A 16,419-nucleotide genomic window follows, 5' to 3' on the forward strand; every position below is an offset into this window, starting at 1 on the left:
CAAAATGACAAAACTGCACTTTTAAAATAAAACCTTTGACAAACATCTACTACTGTCGATATTTAAATGGTAGAGGAGGTGGTATGCATATTAAGTACACAAAATTATTTTCAGATTTTTCACTTACTAAGCAACAAGTTCACAAAATAAAGAAAATGCTATCCTGTTCAGTTAGACTTGTGATTAAATGCCGATGCCTTATTCTGGTTATTTATGGGTATGATTAGTTTTATACACTATACTGACAAACTAACCTTGATGCAAGTCCAGAGGAGTGTCTTCAGATTTGGGTGAACAGGGGGAGATGTAGTTGGGAGAGAAGCAAGGCGAGGAGCAGCTGGAAGGTGAGCACAGGGGTGTGGTGGTGGGGTCACTCTGAGATCCACTGCTGCAGCTCTGCAGGGGAAGTGGAGCCCGGTGACCGTCTGGAACATCAAGGAGCTGACCAGACAGGAAACACTGTTTACATTGTGTAAAGAATATCAGCCACTATAATGTTATTTGTTACTATGGCAGAAAATGATATTTGCCTTTTTTGTAAAAAAAAAAAAAAATTCCTGTAAGCCCTTTCACATGTGTATGTTGTGTGGTGAGTGTGTAACAGTTACCCTGTGCTGAGGATGCGGCGGCTGGCAGACAAACATGCCTTCCAGCTCCTGGTTGAGACCCTCCACGCTGCAGCGCAGTCGAGGGACCAGTGTAGACAAGGGAGGAAGAGGGATGGGAATTGGCTGAGTCTGAGGACAAACAAACAGGTTAAATGGAATTCAGACGGCTTTACTCTTGAGAAGAAACAAACAGATCACCCACTCAGTTTTCTCGTTTCCTCTCACTGTGAAACACTGCAATCTGCATTCTTTATATGAGAAGTGCTGAGTGGCTTTTTTTTTTATTATTACTAAAATAAATCACGCATTTTCCAAAGCACATTCTTCATGAGTCAAGTATTAAAGCAACATGTGCTTCAGATATTGCAGAAGTTCCACAATTATTATAATCAAGACTGGCAAGTGTGCAAGTCCTTGTTAAAATCTTTTGAACACCTTTTGGTCCAAGTCACATTTGTAAATGTTCTTATCAGTTGATCACATTTGGTAAACTGCTTCAGTCCAGTGAAGGGTGGCACCATTCAAAAAGACTGTGCATACCAGCTGTGCTTAAAAGCAGAACTACACATTTCTCTCTGAGAAGCAGAAGGAGTGTGATGCAGTCGTCTTCCTGTTGCTTCAGTGTTTTATTTCATTCACTTCCTGCATAGAGCTGCACTGTTTGCTGAATGTCAAAGCAGTGATTGAAGATGGTTGTATTGACAAAAAAAAAAAAAAAAAAAAAAAATTCTATGCTTTTTTTTCAGCTTAGCTTATAAAATGTGCACACACATGCATGGATGAAGTAAGCTGTGAGGTATGTTTATGTGTACTGATGACAGTAAGCACCTGAGTAGTTCCTAGGCTACAGCTCCCTTGAGGATAGCCACACTGGCGGTCTTTATCGTGCCCCCCTGAGACTGCAGGTTTGCTGCGCTGCTGCAGCTGTTGTTTTAGTTTAGCAATCTGCAATGAACAGAGGTTATTGTTAGTCAACAAGCTTACACACACACACACACACACACACACACACACACACACACACACACACAGAGGAAATACTTTAGCCTATCATATCACACACTTCACAGCAAGGTCCCTTCAAAAGTGTGCTGTAAATTTTTGCAACAATAATCAAATTATGCAGTGTCTGGATAAAACATGATGAAGTGCTTGTGTAAAATGTAAAAAGGGAAGTTACTTCAAAGATGAGATCATTGATCCTGTTGCTTAAGCTCCTTTTCCATCACCTGGTACCAGCTCAACTTGACTCACTTTTGGTACCGGGTGCTTGGTTTTCCACTGCAGACGGTCCCCTTTCCGTGTAGCTGGTTATCATAGCGACACTGCACTACACTGCTGTGGCGTCGTCAGTAAATGACAGTAGCAATGGAAGACATAGAGGGTATGCTGCTTTTGATTCTCGTTATGTGGCTGTTTTAGTTAGTACAGTAACTATGGTAAAGTAGTGGTTAGTGTTAAATAATGTTGCATTTAAAAATGGTGCTTTCCTTGTTCCAGGATGTCTTGTACATTGATGATGCGATTTCTCTGACCAATCGCTACTCTGCAGTGTTTACACGTCACTGTTTGGCGTTTCCTCTGCTCGCTTAGAACCTCAGTGGAGGTGATACCAAAAACAGTACTAGGTACTATCCCCAACATCTGACTGATAAGGTGAGTTGAGTAGAAACGAGTTGAGCTGGTACCAGGCGGTGGAAAAGGGGCTTTAGTGTTGTCAAATTAATTGAGTCAGGACCTTTTCAAGACACACAACACAAAACAACAAAAAACACCAGGTTTTGCAAACACAGTTGTTTCAAACACATACAGTATGTTGAGCAATAAAAGAGAGAGACTGACCTCTCGCAGATGCTCAGCGCTGCCCCATGAGGCTGAACGTTTGTGACTGCTGCTTCCTCTCCTGCTCTGTGATTTATCTGACCACGAATTTGGGGTCTGGAGAGAAAGAAATCACAGTGTGGTCAGCTGCCATAAGAACCAATACCCTGAAAATATAATAGCAAGTGAGTAAGTGTAAATATTAAACCTTTGCCCTGAGGCCTCATCAAGACCTTTCTAAAATCTGAGTGGAAAATATGTTGAAATCACATATTACTTAAAGACTTAAAACACATTTTACCAATAGTTTCACACTCAGCACAGATCCACTTTTCATGCTCAAAGACTGATCTGCAGCTACATTACAGCATCCGCACCCAAAGACTCTCTATTCACACTTGTAGAAGAGCGAATGAGCAGGAGAAACTGAAAAACAAAGAGAGGGGGAGGATGTGGGCAACCAAAAGCAGTGGCGAGTGCCTGCACATAGAGCACAGAGGATGGGTGCAGCCAAAACGGCCTCGTCAGCTGACTTCAGGAACTGTTCTCATGGCTGTGGTTCACACTCTGTAATAGCTGTGCAAGCACCGGACACTTGCTCCCTCCCTCAGTCCGCTATCAACTCCTTTCTCTGCAAGACTTGCAAACTCATCTTGACTCAGTGACGTCTGCCACCCAAAAACACCACTGAACAAACAACTCAGTGATTTAATGTGTGAATAACTAATTATGGGGAAGAAAAAAACAGTACTAAAGTAATATGTTCCATTGGTTGCGTTGTGACAGATTTGTTTCCAAAGCATTATTATGTTCACACTTGTGTAAATTTTCAACTGGAGCTAACCTGAGTAGATTTGTCCTTGCGAGACAGGCTGCTCTGGCCCTCATGTTCTTTCGGCCAGTGTCCTTGCAGGTATGGCCCGATGATGGCATCAAGAGACATGGTTCGCCTCATGCCAGAGCTCAGCTGGTGTGGTTTGGACTTTGCAGCTGTCAGTATCAGAAGGAACTTTAAGATACTTTATATCACCATCAACAACAGGGTATCTGCCAGATTAATCAATATAAATGTGACTTTGTTGCAGCTTTGATCATATCTCCACAGTAATTACTACTATAGACCATATGTTTTGGACATAATGTCTAGTGACATTATGATAAACAAATACACTATTTTATAATATTGCCACAGCAAATTTACATAAAATATAATACATTATACCCCTTAACAATGAATGAATTGTTGTTGACTGGGTGTCATTTAAAAAAAAAAAAATTGTTGGACATCACAGACAGTGATTCTGCAGTGACTACCTTGTTGGCATCGTTTTATTACTGAATGCTGCTACAGACATTTCAGTGAGGCTTGACTAGATCATTCAAGTTTGCATGAGAAGTACTTTGACAGGTACTTTAACAAACTTAGTGATGGATTTAGTCTGTGTGAAACCATTTGTGTGTATTTAACAGTCCACATTAGCCAAGTCTTACGGTTTCTAACATGGGGTCACATTATATAGAACCCATTTACAAATGGGTAGAACTAATGATCCATATAATGAGACAAGTTCATACCTGATTTCCCATCTCTCCGGTTCGGTCGAGGCTTGCTAGCCAGCTGATAAGGGATAGTAGCTCTGAGGGGCTTTGGACCCGAAGCAGCTCCTTTCGTCTGTCCAACTCCACTTCGGCCAGACATCTTCCCAGCACCAAATCTGAAACAACTTGGCTCCAAACTAAGAAATTCGCACTGGGGGTCCTGCTTACTAAAGATTTAGGGGCGCTCTGTGGTCAAATTGCCAGCTGCTGCTACTCTTCCTCCTCTAGTGATGATGACTACTCAAAACCGTTACAAAACTCTGTCTTGACTCATACAGATACCATTTGTAAGAAAATTCAGTTACCAACACACTTAGCTCGACATTTGAGACGTTACTAACAGCTTGTGATCACGTCTTCGGCGGTGATCATGCTTTCTGGTGGCTTGTGTGCGAGTTAGCAGCCTAGCAAGTAAAGTTTCTTTGTGAGGATGATGAGATATTTTACCCCGTTGTCGAACAAGGAAGCAGCTCCAGTCTCAAAAAGTCAATTTAACGCCAACTCCTACGTTTTCTAAGCAAACTCTGTAGTCTATTTCATTGTAATGTTTCAGGGTGGGGGCTGTTTTGGTGGCCCAGAAAGTAGCGTGGTGGTCAGTGTTGTTCCTTTTCTTTTTTTTTGCCCTCCGCGTAGCTGGAATAACGCAAACTCCGTCCAAACACTTGCAACCACCACTACCACAGTGGTGTGGATTTAATTATTTAGGGAGGCGGGCCCGACTATGGATCTCACTTTTTATTGGTTTGTTGAATCTCCAACTTTAGTTCTATTGGACAATCTACTGTCAATCCGTCAAACCTCGTGCAATAAAATTTATTGTCACCGCCTTCAATTCAAATACCATATCAACAGATTCGTGTCGAAATTACACAATTTAACCATTTAAGGCTAAAATGTGACCTTTGTTACTAGTAACCGTGACACTCAAAATACATGGACTTGGCTACTTTGTCAGTGGCTGAGGCAACTGCATTTTAGTGAGCTCTGATAGCATATGCTTTTAAAGGGCCATACCAACTCATCTTTAATGGTTGGAGAAGAACTTCTACTGAAGTAAAAAGTACTAGTGCAGTGTAGAAGTGGTATTGCCTTTGAAACGTTCTTACCAAAAGAAAAAGATGTTCATATTACTTAACATACCATAATTATATAACATAATAATGTGTAGCCTAAGCATTATGTTGCAGCTGATAAGGTTGGGCTTATTAGTTGATTGATTATATTTTGAATTGGCCTAATGATCAGAATCAAAAAGTAACTAAAGCTGTCAAATACATGTAGTGGTGTAAAAAAATGCAATATTTTCTTATGGGGTAGCTGTAAAAGAAATTGCAACATGGAGTACCTCAAAAGTGTACTTAAGTAGGCCTTCAACATTTCAGCAAATGTTCATAGCTGCAAATCATATAACCTTTACAGTTTCAACATTTTAAATGCATGCTATACTATTTCTAAATTTTTTTCAATAGGCACTGGTTTCTATCCATTTTCATCATACTATCCTGAGACCTATGAAATCACCTCAGCTGGGAGTGTGTGCACCATCTGGGTGGATGGACTGTGAAGTGTTTTTGGGTGGTGTGTGTGCATGTGTGAGACAGTGTGCATTGTGGGAGATAAATGTCCTAACTCTGTGTAAAAGGGAGTGCCAGTGGTGGGACAGGAGAAGGGTGCAAAGATAACATGACATACAATTCATATGCATATCCTAGATCAGTGCTAAGACACCCTGGGTCCGCTCAGCCAAACAAAACAGGTTATAACTGTGTACTTAGTGTATGGGACCTCAGCTCATACATAGATATCATGCTTATGCTTTTGTGCTTTATCACAAAAGGGTGAAGTGTTGAGTTTTGGGTCAGGCCATCTGCTCATCTACCTCCAGCTTATGTTACTTTCACAAAACCACCAAAGACAAACTAAACCCAACTTTTCACAGCCCTTCAGCGTCCATTCATTTACAGCTAAGCAGTTAATTAGGCATCAGTCTGGAATGTGTCTCCCACATAATGCATTTCTAGCGTTTACCAAAGGACCTTCAGCTGCTGTTTGTTTAGTCAATGAATTTGTCTGTGTTAATGAATGAATGATTCTAACCTATGACCTCACATAGGCTATTTCAAACCCATCTGAAGAAAGATGACACCACACTTTACAAAATTAGGCTACACAGGGAAGACATGAAGATAAAAAGTGACCAAGGAATGGGCGAGGAAAGAGCACATGTTGGGTTTCTCACACCTGATATCAGTTATTCATTAAGAGCACATTTTAAAAAGGTTTTTTGTGTGTCTAATATTTTAAGTCAGGTTGGCATTAAATTGACACACATGAATGTTAAATGTAACTTTGGAGGCAGTCTACAGCCATGTTAGCAACTGACACTACACAGCAGTGCTTATAGCTATATGCTAACACCATCATGCTAACATCCTGATGTTTAGTTGATATAATGATTATCATGTTAACATCAGGTAATTAGCACTAAACACAAAGTGGAGCTAATGACGAAAACTTAAGGGATCACAAAAGTTATTACTGTTCATCCTGTTTGGACCAAAGTGTAGACTGGCTGAACAACAGACTGACATTCTTAGAGTTACACCACATGGCTAAAAAATATACATCCAGTGTGTATGGGCATTTAATATTTCAAAAAAAGGCAGTTTTATTGCAGTTTTAAATAACACAACATATCCCAGCTCTCAACGACACTGCATGAGATTGCAATGTACATGATGGTAAATGACACAAGTCAGTATGTCATGAAATGAATTATAATATACAAAGAAAAGATCACAGTGGGTAAAATAAAAACAAAAAATTAATGGAACACATACCAGTATGCATGGTGCATTATTCATTATTTCCCTCTTCCTCAAACTACTCTATCAAGCCAGGTTTGTAGAAAAAAACAATGAAAACATTCGATCTGCATAGTCACAGTTTACTTTGCATTTGCATGCAGTAGATTATGTCTGTTTTAATGTTCACATTGTAGTGCTTCTGCAAACCTTGGTAGCCTGGCAGGTCTTTTATGCCACATCCTAAAAATCTTAACCTACTGTATGATTGAATGAGACCAAAAATGCAATTCTTTTTAATATCATAAAGCTGTTTTTGTTGACTCAGCACATTTAAAGCCTCTGTTTATAACTCTTTCCATCCTCTTATAGTAGTGTAATATAATACCGGAAAACGTTTCTGATTCCTACAGGATATAACACCTCATCCATCCTGCCAATTCTATGCAACAGGCAGAAAAGATATACTGACAGAGTGATAAGACACAAACAAATGGACAAGTACATACAGAACAACCCTACAGTGAGTTTTGATGAATGTGACCAGTACAGATATGACTGTAATTGCACAAAATCAAATGTCATGAAGTAAGAGAGGTCCAACTTGAACCAGGTGTTTGCATTCCAGGAGGCTTAATTATGTCAAGATTATGAACAACGGTGAAATTTAAGGAGGCTGTTGGGCAGTACAGCAGCAATTCCTGCATCTTTGTTGAAAAAACCCAGACAGGGAAGCTACTCTTTCACAAATGCTCCAAAGCTGTAAGCTGAGAGAGTGCTGGGCTCAGAGCGTAAAGGCAAAGGGACTCAGATAAGGGCCATGAAAGAGAGCATTTGTCCACCTACCAAAAATAGTCCTTTTGTCATCGTGCTGTCTCAGAGTCTAAGTGGTTGGCAGTGTTTTTTTGGCGCCCCCTAGCTGGGAGAGAGGGCAGGACTGTTCTCTGTGCTGATGTTGACCAGACATTCACTGGATTTGAGGCTAGCCAATGACTTGCAGCTCGGGAGGGACACCAAGGAACCACACAGGCCCATCATGGAGGGGGTGTAATCCTTTCCTGGAGGGGTGTGACAGATATATAATGGAAGTGTTGATGTGTGTTTACTCCTATATCATCTTACAGTGTGGTACAGTCAGTGTTTGTCTAGATTGTTACCTGTGCACCAGGCCCCTCCATTCTGTTTCCCCTCAATCCTCTGGGAGTCTGAATCCAGGCTGACCTCCACTGACAGCAGCTCTGTGCTGGGGAAACTCCTCCTACAGGTCAACAGAAGGACAAGTTAAGGGTTAACAACAGTAGAAGGTAGCAAATGGTACTAGGCAAGTCTTTTTATGTTTGTTGGCAAGGACCCTGGAGTATGCCACAGAATTATAGGCAGATGAAGTTGCTATTAGAAGGGAAAAGATCCATTGATTAGTCAATTAGACAACCTAATAGGTAGCTATTTGTTAATCAATTAACAGGCTCAATCACTTTTCAAGCAAAATGCCAGACATTTGTTGGTTACAGCTTCTCAAATAACAGGATTCCATGTTTTTCTTTGGCTTTTGGACCAAATTTGAATACATCATCTTGGGCTCTAGGAAATTACAGTTGGCAACTTCACTGTTTTCTATTATTTTATGGATAAAATGGTTAACTGATTAGCTGATAGTGAAAATTATTGTTAGCCGTGGCTTATAATGATGCATTTTAAATGTCAAAGAACTAATAAAAAGTTTATTCCATAATTTCAATCTTTAAATGATGAATTAATAGTTAAAAGTGGAAATGGAATACATTTTTAATAAGGAATTTAACTTTTTGTTATTCAGTGTACAAATGTCTCTGTCATATTCTGTCTCACAATTCATTTGTTCCCTGCTACATTTACATTTTCTATTTGTGATCACTTTAATTTAAAGATGTATTGATAAGTAGTATGTCACCTAAAAATTCAATGAAATCCAACCCACAGACCAGTAGTACAGTAGTATGATAACAGTCCAGGTAGTCCAGGTACCTTATGTAATGTATGGTGCATGTATATATGTACAAAATATTATACCAGGAGACAGACAGTTAATCAAACCTGCGAAACAGCTTGACGTCCTCTTGGTTGTTGTATGGCTGGAACGTCGGCCACTGGTTGACCAGGGGGATTGAAAGGTTTTTGGCCAGGGGGTTGGAGTCACATGGAATCAAGCTGGTTCTTCCAAGCATGAGGAAACAAATATGAGACAGAACTTCAACATCCTGAAACAGTCTTGCACCAAAGCCTTTAACCCTATAAAACCATTTGTATCATATTTGCTAAGTGGATTTCTGAGCAAAAAAATTAGCCAGAAAGGCCCCATGTATCAAATGTGGTACAAAAAAAATTTTAATAAACAAAATAATATGGCACATTTATTCTTATATGACTGGACTGTTTGTCTTATGCATAAATGGCAAATAAAAATCTTGAATCTTGAATTTTCTTTTTGATTTTGTTAAAAGGTTTAATAAACATCTCAGTTCCAAAAAATTTGAATGTTCTGGCTATTTTTTTATTTGTCAGGCTTTATAGGGTTAGCATAACTCAGTCACAGTGACAATTAAGCTCCAGAAAAAGGGAAGCAGTTCTCATCAAGTCAATGTTTTGACTATACTCTGCTTTTGAAAACTGCTATAACTGGTTCTTCACAAGCCCTTTTGTCTTTGTGTTGCATTATTAACCTACTGAGGAATTAAGTGACAGTGGACGCCACGATCTGTCTGCATCACTTACAGTTGCTCCTGAAGCTCAAGGACTATGGCCTCCAGGTCCTTCTTTTCCTGTTGGCTCTGGCTCTGCAGCTCCTCCAGTCGGGCCTTAAGCCTCTTGTTCTCAGCCTCTGTGTTCTTCAGCTGGGACTCACGCAGACGTACTAGCTCCTCCAAGTAACCCTGACAACACAAATCCACAAAGTGTAAAAACATATCTTTACCTTGCGTCCATTTGTAATGCTCACTGTATTACAAAATTTGTTTTATGGTGTTGAGGGTGAAAGGATTCTTATGTATTAGGAAATGTAGGATGTCCTGTTTAGCATATAAGAGTAACTAAACATGTTTGATAACACCTGTTAGCAATTGTCGGTATCTTAACCTTTTTTAAAACCATTTTTGTCAACTGGAAAAATGTGATGTCTCATACTTCACAGCACCGATCATAAATTGGCACCATCTGAACCACACCCACACAGTCCTAATGAAGCAGATTAGCCGAGTATTATTAATAAACAACACATTTAACAATTAATACTTATAAATAATTTTACATACTTGATCCAGTCAAATCTAAGGAACTAATTTAAATCTTCATTAGGACAATTCAAACCCACCTACATATGGCATTTCACTCAAAAATACATCAGAAAATAAAGATGCTCTAAATTCTGTTTCCATTATTTTATGCCTTTACAAATGTTATCTTCTTCTTATCAGTTATAAGTTTATGTAGATTTTAGAAGACTGTTAATTGATCATTGTCAAATAAGCAATACCATTGTCAGCTAATCAGTTAAATGATTGTGTTAAGTGCAGCAATGAAAACAAAACAAAAAACAAAAATGGCTCAGCTGCAGACCTTCTGAGCATTGACAATCTTGAATCTCTGCTCCATCTTACGACACTTCGTGCTCCAGCTCTCCTCATCAGTGACCAGAGGGATGTAGGGGTGTTCAGGAATGCTGTCATCACTTGTGCTGCTGTCAATGCTCTGTCGATCGTCATCATCACTCAGGTAATCATAGCTACAACAGAAACACTGACTTGATTTGTAAAGTGAATAAAATATTATTGTCAGACTTAATTCTGTGACTGGTTATTGTAAGCAAACACCTGCTGCTTAGATAAGGATTTTTCTGAAAATCAAACAGCAGAATGAAGAATATAGGCTATTTATAGGCTATTTACATGACAATTTATTTTTCAAGTATAACCAACTCTAAACATTCCCTGGGTCCTTAAAATGTATTGTCACTCAAAATATTTAACATACTAAGGGATTACATTGGCTGTTACAGTCATTTTCCCTGGTATCACTGAAGATACCTTTGTGTGAATTTCAAGTATGGTGTATAGTCAATCACGGCAGAGGATTTCCCATCCAGGGCCTCCCCTTTTAGACAGAAACTGTAGAGGAGAAACCACACAGAAATAAAGCAAAAGAACTACATGTAGCCATCTAAAATGATCAGTCTGATGCATAAGGTGCATAACTTCTCACCTAAAATCTATGGCTCCGAGACCTATGAGCATCCCTGTTAGCACTGTGGCTTCTTCTCTTAACATGATAGCTCCCTCTGCATAAAACCTCCTAAAACACAGAGACAGGTACAAGCAGGTGGGAACATGATTTTGGTATAGCAGAGATAGAGTGATACTACTGTGCATTTAGGCTTCTGGGGGCTCTAACCTAGTTGTTCTGCTGTCTCTCAAAGCAGTAGCAATGTATTCAGACAGCCTCTTCTCCATCAGGGCTACTCTCATCCAGGCTTGACCCTGAAAAGGTCACCAAAGGTTAAGAGATTATGCTGCATCAGTAGAAAAACATCCCGGCATGCAGAGTACTAACATCGACCATTTTCCCATTATTAATTAAATAATTACAAAGTTATACATTTTCTTTACCATCACGTGTATGTCCTTTCGATGTGACATGGTAACATAGTGCACCATTTGAGAAATAATATATGTATGACAAAATTGCTGTAACTCTGAAAATGGCCATTGCAGTAGAATCTAGAGTTGGTCAAGGAGTCCTGAGAATAATTGAATGGGTCACAAGATAATACTGGGATAGTTAATTATAAGTAATAAAATACTGCTGTACAAAATTCTCTTTATTGTTTGAAACCTTCTCTAACATTTGCCTCTTTCTTGTTAAATATGATAAACATTTTCCTCCTCATGCCTCCAAACATTCAAATGAAACTGTCTGAGCAGGGAAAATCACTCATCTATTGAACCAAGTCTTCAGCTGTATATTTACAGCATGTACTGTACTACTTTACAACCACTACCATTTTGGTAACACTGTAGTTCATTTGCTGAGGAGCTGGACAGTTGTCTGTTGTCTGTCTCTACAGACCTTTGAGCATCAATGATAGGCTATCTACACTGATACTCTTCCTTTATTTAGACAGTTTTGCCTTTTATTAGCTGAGTATTTGTTTGCTGTGCTGCTTTGTTTCATTAATGTCACCATTTATACTATTATCATCATCATTATTATGTAGGACTTGCCTTTGCTCGTGACGTGTTGATATTTTCCATACTCTCGATACTGCTAATGCAGCTGTTAGGGACTTTAGCACAGGCCAGCCGGATGTAGTCCCAATAACTCCTCTGACCGTCAAACCAGCTGCCAGACCCTAAAACGAGGATGTAACATAATGCATTATGAACAGTATTATTCTGACATAAAGTGTATTTGTGTGAGGGAACAGTGGAGCCTTGGGCCAGCTGGTGTAGTCACAACATGGATGACTTTACAGAAACAAAACAGAAACAGCTGCTGCTAATGGAGGAAGTCCAAAATGGAAGCTTCCATTAAACAACACAGTTTTATGATGTCTCTTTGTATTTGAGGTCTTTGAAAATGATCATGCTATTAAATGTATTTAACATGCAGTCCGTCCCTGACAAATTTTCTCATAGTTTCATTACCTTTAAAACGATGGCTGAGGATGTGTTCAAGGATGGCTGCAAAATTGATAAACTCCTCAGATGAGTCATCGATGGGCTCGGCTGTGTACTTCTCTAAGAGTGTCTTTACTGAAAACCTATGTGTGGTAGAGAGAGAGAGAAACAGAAAGAGAGGTTTTAATGAGTTTGGTTGTAATAAAGCCATCATGGGAATAAATTAGTCAGGGAACAGATTATTGGATTACTGCGTTCTTTGTTTTAGTTTACTGTAGGAGGAACACATCATAGACCAAACTATAATTAAACTTTTGATAAAAGAGAATTCACAAAGCTCCATGTAAGGATCTAACTGTGTACTGCTCAGCCAACATGATGTACTTAGAGAAAGAAAGTCTGTGAAAAAAAAATCTGTACAGTGCATGAAATCAAAAGCAAATGAATCAGAACCCAAAAGCTGCATGTATGTCAATATGTGCATGTATGTTTTTGTTACCATCTAGCCCATGTGATTGTTTCTGTGAACACTCACACTGTACTACTGATGTTACCCATTTACTGTGAGGAAGATTTTCAGGGAGAGCTTTCAGGAAGTTCAGTAGACTTTTTACTGAAGAGCTGACTCCTATCTGATGTAATATATTTACAGTTATAAAGGAGCCTTCCTGTATCCTACCAAGTACACTAGGAAAGGTCATCAAAGCATCATCCTCTGGGCACAGTGAACGTTCCTAGTCAGTCTGAACCAAAGGGAGGGACTGATGGCTAGCATGGCTAAATATTTAAAAATACCTAATATGGATTCTCTAGTGTACAATAACTGGTGTATTGTCAGGTGGGGTGATTACTTTCCATAACATATACACCCACAGGCCTTATACACCCATATGCTGTGACAACTAAAATTCTAAAGCTTATTTCAGCCATCATTCATCTTCTCCTGAAATGATTGTTCCTAAATATTTGTGTGGACACTAAGTAATTCATCTTGTCAAATGTTATTTGTCCAGTGACAAAGAAATATGCCGTGTGGTGACTTCTAGTACACAGGGCCCTGCAAGGACCACAGGAAATGTACTCAATATTAGGTGGACAGAAGTTGTTTCAGCTATTATTACAGTTTAATTTTAAATGTCAGTGGCCAAATGTAAACAGTTTTTAGTAAAAAAAAAAAAAAAAAAATCTAAGTCTACATGTACAGTACACACTCTCATGGTAAGACAATGCTGATCTTAAGACAAGGCACTGAGGCAAGTGATTTCACTCTCCATTGTTCCAAAGACAACAATGTGTCATTGAGCTGCTTTGGCTGTGGCCAGATACTGGACAATAACTGGCTGACTACCCTCCACATCAAAACAAGCACCATCCCCTGTGCAGTCAGTGTATTACAGAGAACAGGGCCATGACCTGACCCAGATTCACCTGACAGTGGCTCAGCAGAGGCATAGTCTTGTCTTCCTGCCCAGCTGTCCGAACATACATGTGTTGCATGTGTTTAACAGTACTCAATACTCCCTTTCAAATCTGCAAACACTATGACAGTGACATACTTAGTGACTTACCTGACTTAAACCAAGGACATAAACTCAGGGTGTTTGATGACTTTAGACAAACTTTAAACATGATTTTGACTTTAACATCAATTATTTAAACTAGGGCAAAAGAGGACAGGGTTCAAATGTACTAAACTTCTATTTTTAGTAGTGATGTGTGATACCACTTATTTCCTGTCCAATCCAATACCAAGTAAAATCCAGGCTGGTATTGCCAATACCAATACCGATACTTTGTGTGAAAATAGAGCTGGGGTGGGGGGGGCGCACTCAGAGCATGATAGAGCAACAAAGACAGACTTTACCAAGTCCAGCAAGGGAGGTCTAAATCAATTCTGGGAGTCTCTCAGCCAGTCCACAAGGGCTGGCAACCCTAGCAACAAAACTGATGGGTCCAAACAACAGACTGATGAAGGAGAGGAGACAGGCTAAAAGGTGCATAAGGGCTTGCTGCTTCTATTAACAACAAATGGTGCCACCCTGCTCACATGATGTGAAGGGGCATTTCTGCAGCCCAGATACTGAAATGCTGGAGTTCGGATTAAGTCCATACTACATACATAGCTACAGGGACCCTTTATATGCCATCTTGGTTGTTTACTTCAGTGCACCCAGCAACCCCATATGACACTGCAAGAGGCTCCCAACTGAAGGTTTTTCTTACTGTAGTTACTGTCTCCTGTGTCCCCTGTTGAAGATAAAACATTAGCCTGCTTCTTTTAGATATCAATCTTTTAACATGGGAATCGATCCTGGAACAGGGAATGTTGGGATTGGAAGTACTGATATTTCAGGATCGATCTGAACATCACTCATTTTTAGGGTGTCTAGTGTACATCTATAAGAAGAGAGGAGCAGAAGAAACAGAGAGGAATGGTTTAGAAACTTAAAGAAAATCACTGCACTTAAACTAAAGGTCAGTGGAAGAAACCTGAACAACATCTTAGATGCTAATTTTGGTGCTACAGTCAGTTGACAGAACTTTGCCTGCGACAGCACATTGCAGGTGTGGTGAGAGTAAACCAGAGCAGTAAAGCTGAGGACTGAAAAACCAAAAGAATGACCTGAAAGACAACAAAATGCTCAGTAGTGCTGAGGGAAACTGCAGAGCTAAGTAATAATTCTCTGTAGGTTCATCACAATGAGTGACTCCTTTCATATAGCACATATTTTTATCTCTTGCTGTTATAAAATGCTGAACATAGTAGCTTTAAATTTTGCTGATAGCAGCTGTAACTGTGGGTGTTTATATTCAGAAATAGCTAAAGAGCAGCATCACTGGCCCTGTAAATACACATCTGCTGAATCCCTTCATAGATATGGTCATAGTGCATATGTGCTTGCACAGCTGTGTGTGTTTCATGCATGTACAGTTGCCAATTTGTCTGTGTATGTGTGTTTAAGTCATGGCAAAGGCGTTTCAGTGCAAGCCTCTAGAACAGTCTCACAAGGTCCAAATGGATCTTGATGCTCAGGCCTTATGCTGCCTCCTTGCCCCGGGTCCCCAGGGTGCCAGCTAGAACTGCACATAGGAAGGTTGTCGTCATAGCAACCACGCCATCAGAGATGAGAAAATAAATTACAACGATGACACCAGTAAACTCACACAGAGAGTCTGTCGACTGTCACATATTATACTGCGTTTGTATTTGTAGTAGTCTGTTTAGTAGCACATAACCTAGAGAACAGACATCGTCCCCTGTCCCGACAGGCCCACCGTCGGAACAGAGTTCATAAAGAGGACTTAATATCAGGATGACGTAGGCATGCGTGTCAAAATGTCCCATGTACATTTATTGTCTGCGATAAGAATAAAAACACCACGATCAATTTGTTGCTGTAAAAGTCAAAATGTAGCCACATGACCACTTGAAATACATGCAACATTGAGCCTACCGCACAGTCTCCATCTATACATCAGCCTGTCCTGGAAAATAAAAACTGACCTGCAGACAGTGATGAGGTTTTTTCGCTCCACCGCCAAGTTCCGAGCCGACACTTTTTTCGAGACATCTCCCATGGCCATGGCTGCCTGCACACAGCCGGGCTCCATCCAGGAGGAGGACGCCCTGATATCAAAGGACCCCTCCCTGTCGGCCACCGGTCCTCCTGCTCTCTCTGTCTCTCTCTCTCTCCCTCTTTCTCTTCCCGTCTCTCTCTCTGTCTCTGTCCCCGCCTCATCTGTGACATCACGATGACGGATCATGTCAGGGGCATGGGTGTAATATTACTTACACTGGGCCTATAAAGACATAAAATTACTATTCAAACAAAATACTGACCTCCAAATTTACCATCTTTATATATATATTATATTTAAAAAGGTACTGTACCAAATAAGCATGAACCTGACTGAAACTTGGGGAAATGTATATAAAAT

At 39.9% G+C, this 16,419-nt stretch overlaps 2 protein-coding genes across 2 annotated transcripts in view; both read right to left on the reverse strand.

The window, feature by feature from the left end:
• LOC109973641 (protein FAM117A-like) overlaps window positions 1–4,724 on the reverse strand; it is a 7,938-nt gene extending 3,214 nt beyond the window's left edge. Inside the window, exons 1-6 of the mRNA XM_020623390.1 lie at window positions 4,005–4,724; window positions 3,274–3,419; window positions 2,451–2,546; window positions 1,437–1,553; window positions 609–737; window positions 255–441 (exon numbers count right to left, since the gene is read on the reverse strand). Of these exons, the coding sequence (XP_020479046.1) occupies window positions 255–441; window positions 609–737; window positions 1,437–1,553; window positions 2,451–2,546; window positions 3,274–3,419; window positions 4,005–4,128 (799 nt within the window). The 5' untranslated portion in view covers window positions 4,129–4,724. The remainder of the gene's footprint in view (window positions 1–254; window positions 442–608; window positions 738–1,436; window positions 1,554–2,450; window positions 2,547–3,273; window positions 3,420–4,004) is intronic.
• A 1,922-nt stretch (window positions 4,725–6,646) lies between these two features.
• On the reverse strand, window positions 6,647–16,156 carry rundc3ab (RUN domain containing 3Ab). The gene is made up of 11 exons (XM_020623311.1): window positions 15,986–16,156; window positions 12,508–12,623; window positions 12,085–12,212; window positions 11,255–11,340; window positions 11,066–11,155; window positions 10,891–10,971; window positions 10,424–10,589; window positions 9,584–9,741; window positions 8,906–9,025; window positions 7,990–8,090; window positions 6,647–7,890 (listed from the first exon to the last, which is right to left on the reverse strand). Exons 1-11 carry the CDS (start codon window positions 16,090–16,092, stop codon window positions 7,748–7,750), a joined length of 1,296 nt encoding a protein of 431 aa, XP_020478967.1. The 5' UTR covers window positions 16,093–16,156; the 3' UTR covers window positions 6,647–7,747.
• Window positions 16,157–16,419: the final 263 nt, after the last annotated feature.

This window comes from Monopterus albus, unplaced genomic scaffold (genome assembly GCF_001952655.1).
Source record: "Monopterus albus unplaced genomic scaffold, M_albus_1.0 scaffold297.1, whole genome shotgun sequence".
Classification (NCBI taxonomy): domain Eukaryota; kingdom Metazoa; phylum Chordata; class Actinopteri; order Synbranchiformes; family Synbranchidae; genus Monopterus; species Monopterus albus.